Source organism: Gossypium arboreum, chromosome 9 (assembly GCF_025698485.1).
Source record: "Gossypium arboreum isolate Shixiya-1 chromosome 9, ASM2569848v2, whole genome shotgun sequence".
NCBI lineage: Eukaryota > Viridiplantae > Streptophyta > Magnoliopsida > Malvales > Malvaceae > Gossypium > Gossypium arboreum.
The window spans coordinates 16,735,802-16,742,459 of record NC_069078.1 but is presented as its reverse complement, the minus strand read 5'-3'; the positions used below and the strand labels follow the sequence as shown (position 1 = coordinate 16,742,459).

Genomic DNA, 6,658 nt, shown 5'->3' with positions numbered 1-6,658 from the left:
TTACAAAATATTTTTAATGAAAATAATTAATTCTACTTTTAATTATTTTTAATTTTCACATATTTTTATTTTCTAAAATAATTTTTAAATTTAAAAAAACAAAATGAAAATATCAATAAAGAAAGTGAAAATGACAGATTTAGAAAATTATTTGAGAAAAGGTGACCCTAAACTTGATAGGGCATGCTTTTTGCCAATGTGGTGCCCCTTGTTAGGTTTAGGGTCGTTTTGATTCTTCCTTTATTATTTTCAACCTCTTTTCAACATTCCCTTGACTTTTTCATTATTCCTTTAATGAAAAATTTGTTTATGTAGAAGTGTCTTTCAAATTTCTGTCAACCTCGCGTGCTGAGTCTTTTCTAATATTTTATGTTAGAAAAATATATCTGATAATATATTATTTTGGTGTCCAAATAATTCACCACATTTAGTTTTGGTATATGTACATGATAATAAGTGATATATCTACTATATTATTTGCATAATTTTAGTGTATTTGAAGTTGAGTATTTCTTTACTTTCTTTATGGCATAATTTTATCATATTATTTTGGTATTATTATTTTTAATATAGTAATTTGTTCATGGTTATTTATTCTAACAAATAAATTTGTGATGCTTAAATTAGAGTCATATTAGAATCCATTCATTTCCTAAGCATGTTGTTTAGGAAGAACACTAAATTAGATAGATTGATGGCATGGTAGAAAAATTCGAGTTGAAAATTATGGTTTTGTAGTAGAGAAAACAAAAGGTTTCATAAATGATTCAAACATTTGTGGTACAAATGCACAATCCCCAAACCTTGCACTTCCTCATTGCCTCCCCATAATCTCGTAACTTACAAGATTATGACAATGTCTACTTTCCCTTCCTCAGAACATGTTTCCTCCCAAACAATTATACTATTTTCAATTAATCGTGGTCGATTTACTCGTCTAAGTAAAAGTAGAAAAGTTTGGGTAAAAATTTAAGTTTGAATAGTGAGTTTAGACAAAATTAAGGCTCATTTTCTAAATTGATTAAACCATGGGTTGGATTTTTTTGCTCGGGTCTATCCCAGCTTGAATCAGTTGTTTTGCCACTATTTTGCTACCATTTCGCTATTATATTGCTACTATTTTGTTATTATTGTTAGGATATTATATAACTCTTCTTTTATAGCTAATTTTGTTACTATTTTAGATGCATTTGCTTGCTAAGTTGTAACTATTTTAGTGTGTTATTTAAGTAAAAAGTTTTTTAATGTATTTTTAATTTATTAGGAAATATTTATTTTAATATTTTAAGAGTATTTGACATATTAATTTTTTTAATTTTTTTAAATATAAAAAATCTAAAATTAATCTGAAATGGCTAAACTTGAATTTAGCATTTGTAACTAGATTAAACTTGAATAAAATTTTAAACCTATTTTTTAAATCAAACCTAAAAACGAAACTAAAATTTTACATCGACCCGGCCTGAACTTGGCTCAACTTTACTAAACTTAGACTCATGATAAGTTGTTGTAATACTAACCATTTAGAGCAACAATTAATCTTGATCTTCCACATGCCACTTTAAAAAGCCTGCTACAGACTAACCAATTCAATAGACAGAATCTAGGCCATAGCAACATAAAATGTGCAAACAAAGAGATTATTTGTCCATAATAATAATAGGAGCAGGCCCAAAGAGCCTCATATGGGATCTTTATCCCTATAAGCCCAGCATGCTTGCATAACACCCTTCTTGCTACTTTATGAAGTAACATGAGGTTTCCATAGACTTCTACCAGCTCAAGCCGTTGAGTAAGGTGATGCCCGACTTAACAACGTGGAAATATGGAGAAGCCAAATTTTCCAATCCAAATTAATGTTTATATCTCTGCACAAGTAGAGCAACTTCAGGCAAACGCTATAAAATCTATAAATACCCACATCATGACTATTCTTCACAATTTTGCACCATTTTAATCTCTCTCTAAGCCTTATTAAGTATCAGAAAAAATGCTCCCAAGGATAAACTTCGATGCCCTCTTATTAAGTATCATTCCTAGCAACTCCACTTTTTCCAAACACCAAGTAGAAATGATATTCTGAACCCTAGCTATTTTTGTACTAAAGGATTTATTAGGTGAGGAAAAGAGTGATAGTTTACAAGTTGCATTACATAAACTTGAGGGGCCTCATTGCTGGTTTTTAAAGAAGCTAACAACTTGATTATACACAATATCCTTGGCATTTACTCCCATTATGAAATCCGCATGAGCATAATCCTTGATGTACTGAATCGACAGCTTGTTGACATCATGATACTTTAGATTATCAAGCAACTGCCCTACATCTTCAACGTCTGACAGTGCATCTTGGCCTCCATAGCTAATGAATATGGGAAGGTCTTTAGGTATGTTTGAGATGTTGTAAATTGGTGGCCTGGCTTCTCCGTAATGCATCAGGTTATAATCCGGTCTCCCGTAGTTATATTTTGCGATAACCCCATCTCGAACGGCTGCAAAACACGATTAACATGTATGATACGTTCCATATACGGGTTCGGGTTGCTATAATGAGAGTTTTGTTCTTTCATAGACTTACTCTGAGCTAAATGCACCATGTTTTTGGTTGCTGTGGATTGAGGCTCATTTTGTAGGAATAGGTCAACCGTGGAAGCATTGAGACAGCAATTTTTACCTTACAATCACAAATAACAAAACTGATTACTTTAAATCTGAATTTTGACCGGTTAATAGTTTGAATCTGAAAATGACTTGAAGTAAAAATGAACCTATGATTTGAATAAGTGACTCGAAACGATCCAAACTTTATAAAAGTATCATGGAAGTCAAATTGTATTTTACCCTTTCTATTAAAAAAAATATTGGACAATCTGCTAGTCCCTATATATTAAATTAAAGAGCAATTTGGTTTTTTTGTTAAAAAATTCATCCATTTTTACTATTAAAAATGGTTTAAGTATATCAACATGAGGTACACGTGACATCACATTAGTTTTTAATAGTATAAATGAATGAAATTTTTAACAAAAATGACCAATTTACTCTTTGATTTAATGCATAAAAACAAATTCTAAATATGAGCCTCTATAATAAAAGAGTCAAAATGTAATTTGTTAAAACCGAATAACAAAACCCAAAATCACCAAATAGCAAACTAAATAACTATGAAATCTAAAAAGCTTGAATAGCAAAATTTGGATAACCCTAAACTAGGGATGACCCAAAATCAAAATTAATCTGAATCTGAAATAGCTAAAAAAAATTTAAAGCAATAATAAACTTGATTTAAATTAATTCAATGTAAACCAAAACCAATCTGCTTCATCCAATTGAGTCCTATTACTAAGTAGAAAGATTAAAGAACTTGAATATGGATGTAGTACCTGTAATTGCAGTCACCAGATCATAGCAGTCAACTCCTGGATAATTGCACAAAGCCTTGAGAAAGATTGATGCCTGTTGTCTGTCAATCTCAAATAAAAATCATTAGAAGAATCTTTTCCAATGTGGAAGTTTTAAAAAACCATTAGATGAGGCATTAGGGAAATTTTAATGTGATAATTAAAATTTAGTTGTTCTATAAAATGATAATTAAAATTTTACCTCTCTATTTTAAAATTAGATGTAAAAGGACTAAATTGATCACTTTTAATAGCATAGGGATGAATTTGATTTTCAACCTATAGAAATGATCCTCACCCTTTTGGATTGAATTCAGCTACTCCAAACAATGTAGTGATCTGTTGGCAAAAAAAAAAAACCATTGAAACCCATTTTAAGCTATTAACATGATTAAGTTGAATTTAATTTTATTAATTGAAGGAGTTGAAAATAAAGGGTTGGTGACAGACCTCACCAACAAAGGCTCTGGCAGCAACGACCCCAAGTGCAGTCTTCATATGGGTCAAGTATGCAACTGGACTTAAAAATGCTGCAGATTTCAGCTGATCTTCTTGATGTCCCTCTGAGAATGACGCCAAACCTATAAGAGTTCCCTATTCAAATGCAAATAACAATACATCAATAATGTTTTTTCCTTCATAATGTTGTTGGACCAATTAATCAAAATGAAGTGATGAATTGGAACACCCAAAGTGTAAATTCTTGATTGAAATGATGAGTTACCAGGGAATGGCCAATGTAATGAATCTTCTGGGCTGTGTGGTTGAACACAAAGTCAAAAACTGCAGGTAGATCATAACTCACCAACTCGTCCCATGACCAGTCCCAGAATTCCTGCCATTTTATCGAGTTACACTAGCTTAGATATTTACAGTTCATGATCAGGTTTGTGGCTGGTCCTCTCAATAATGTCTTGAATTCTTTCATTAAAGGTATAATGTACTTTATCATTACACCTAACTATTTGTTGTTCATATTTATATTTAAATATGAATGATATATTAGAAAAATAAAAATAAGAACGTACCGATTGGGAAGGTTGAAGGGAAACATGGTGTCTGCAAAATCTAGTACCTCTAGTGTTGGCTAGCCAAACATCAAAGCCATTTTCAGCCAAAATCATTGGTAGATTTTGCTGAGGTGAATTCAGGAGCCACGTCATTCCATCCTAAAATCCAAACAAAAGCAAACGCAATTTCAAAAAAGAAAATTGAATTATTATCATTGTAATAGCATCATAAATTAAGAAGGTAGGAAAATTTGATGTTATCTGTAATGCATAAACAGACCAAAAATTGCAGACCCTAAAGTGCTATGATAATTAGCCACGTAAAATGAGTTTCAGACAAGGATATAAAATGGGTCCATTAGAATTGAGCCTCAATCGGTGCATTATTTTGTGTACCCAACAGAGATTTTTCTTAGCCCACGACAAAACCCTAGATCATTATGCCTTTGAAACCTACATCCCACTGTTACATTCGGCAATCGGTTTATATTTTAGCTGATTTAATTATAGTTTTTAAATTACCATGAATATTTCAACTTTATAAAAATTTTATTTTAATTCATCATTTAATTTTTTTAATTTTTTTAACCTTTAAACTTGCATTGTCTGTCAAATTACTCCAAAATGGATAGAAAAATTAACTTTTAAAATTTATTAAAAATATAAAATTTATCAAAAATAATTTTAATATTTTTTAAATATAATTAATTGCTAACGTGATATACCAATGGATTACCACATCAAGAAAGTTAACTAGGCGTTAATTTTTTCATCAATTTTAAGGTGATTCTACAAACAACACAAAGTTCAAGGCTAAAAGATACAAAATATTAAATGAATGGCTAAAATGACTTCTTCTTTTTTAACATTAGAGGCCAAAGCATTTTAAATTTGGGGTTTATTATTATTGTTGTTAATATCTTAATCCAAATCAGTAATGTGGTTAAGGTTTTAATTAGTTGGCTAATGTAAAGATTTATTTTTAAAAAGAATTGAAATCATGAGATTAAGATGATTTTTTTAAATGATAAATTATGTTAAAACAATTATTTTGATTATCATAATTTTAAATGCCATAAAGAATTTTGGGTTTTAGTTTTTTTTTTAATTCTAGATTAGCAGACATAATTTTTTAATAAGATTAGTAATTTAGGTTAAGAATATTAATGATAATAGCATAATCAAATTATAGGACCCAATCTATTAAATTAAGTATATTATAGGGACTAAAACCGTAAATTGACTATGCTTCTATTGTTTGGGGTCGAATTAGGGTTTGATGATTAGAATGCAAAAACTAAAAGCTTTAATGAGTAAAAAAAGATTGCCAGATTGAAACAAATGTCACTTTATTCCCACACATGGTGCACCCAAACTAAGTTAGACATTTTTTTATGGTGATTAGATAAAGTCTTGGCAATTTCTTTTGCAAAAGTAAACCACGTAAAATATTCAACCAATATGGTAAAAAAAAAAAAAAAAAGGGGGCTCACCACAAGTACACCATGTTGTATTAACACCGGCTGCTTCTTGTTTCCACTACTATTCCCACCTATACGTCCCTCTGGGATTCTTTGCATGTTCAAGATATATCCATCTTGGGTTTTCACCTGAAAATAAAAATTAATTAATGAAACAAAATCCATGTTACTATTAAATTACTACCAAAACAAAACGTAGGCTCTTACTTGGTGTTCCTCACATTTGTAACCATGGATAGTGACCGAGGCGGCGCATATCCCATTGACTAGTGGAGTGGCTGCACCTTGGTTTCGGCCAAACCAACCACCACGGCTCGAGCTATAGGCTGGATGAGGCTCCACCACCAAGACCATGAACACAACCAAACTCAACAACCCTGTAGGAGAAAAAGCCATAACTTGCATGCTATGTGTATAAAGAGATTGAGAAAGATTATAAAGCAATGGCTATATATAGAAGAAAAAGAAAGAAGACGAAAGCAGTGGGAATAGGATTTAGCTTTCGAGCTTTGGCTTTAAAACTACTGACAATAAAATCATTTGATGCCATAAGATAAGCGAGACTTTTCCCATTATATATATTTTCCGTTAGATGGGCATGGGAATGTGGGACCCAAATATGCACATCTTTAGTTTTCAGCTCTAATTTCATAAATTTGCTTTATTTTTATTTTAAGAATTTAATTTCTCTATTTGTTCGGATTTTAAAATTTAAGTTCAATTATTAATACTGTTATTTTTAAATAAAAATACTCATTTAATAGCA

At 30.7% G+C, this 6,658-nt stretch overlaps 1 protein-coding gene across 2 annotated transcripts; it reads right to left on the bottom strand.

Annotated features, from left to right (window-relative positions):
• Positions 1-2,001: 2,001 nt before the first annotated feature.
• Positions 2,002-6,436, bottom strand: LOC108454850 (triacylglycerol lipase 2). Of its 2 annotated transcripts, XM_017753450.2 has the most exons (9): positions 6,100-6,436; positions 5,905-6,021; positions 4,430-4,570; positions 4,126-4,236; positions 3,852-3,995; positions 3,700-3,740; positions 3,384-3,463; positions 2,579-2,674; positions 2,002-2,492 (listed from the first exon to the last, which is right to left on the bottom strand). In XM_017753450.2, exons 1-9 carry the CDS (start codon positions 6,295-6,297, stop codon positions 2,170-2,172), a joined length of 1,251 nt encoding a protein of 416 aa, XP_017608939.1. In that variant the 5' UTR covers positions 6,298-6,436; the 3' UTR covers positions 2,002-2,169. The 2 variants fall into 2 exon arrangements, with proteins under 2 accessions (XP_017608939.1, XP_052875374.1); XM_053019414.1 differs by lacking the exons at positions 5,905-6,021; positions 6,100-6,436 and adding an exon at positions 4,692-4,798.
• Between the last annotated feature and the right edge of the window lie 222 nt (positions 6,437-6,658).

Coding starts and splice junctions, on each gene's coding strand:
- LOC108454850 (XM_017753450.2), bottom strand. CDS start 6,297: ATGCAAGTTATGGCTTTTTCTCCTACAGGGTTGTTGAGTTTGGTTGTG. Junction 6,022..6,099: donor ACAAATGTGAGGAACACCAA/GTAAGAGCCTAC, acceptor TTTTATTTTCAG/GTGAAAACCCAAGATGGATA. Junction 4,237..4,429: donor CCCTTCAACCTTCCCAATCG/GTACGTTCTTAT, acceptor ATAAAATGGCAG/GAATTCTGGGACTGGTCATG.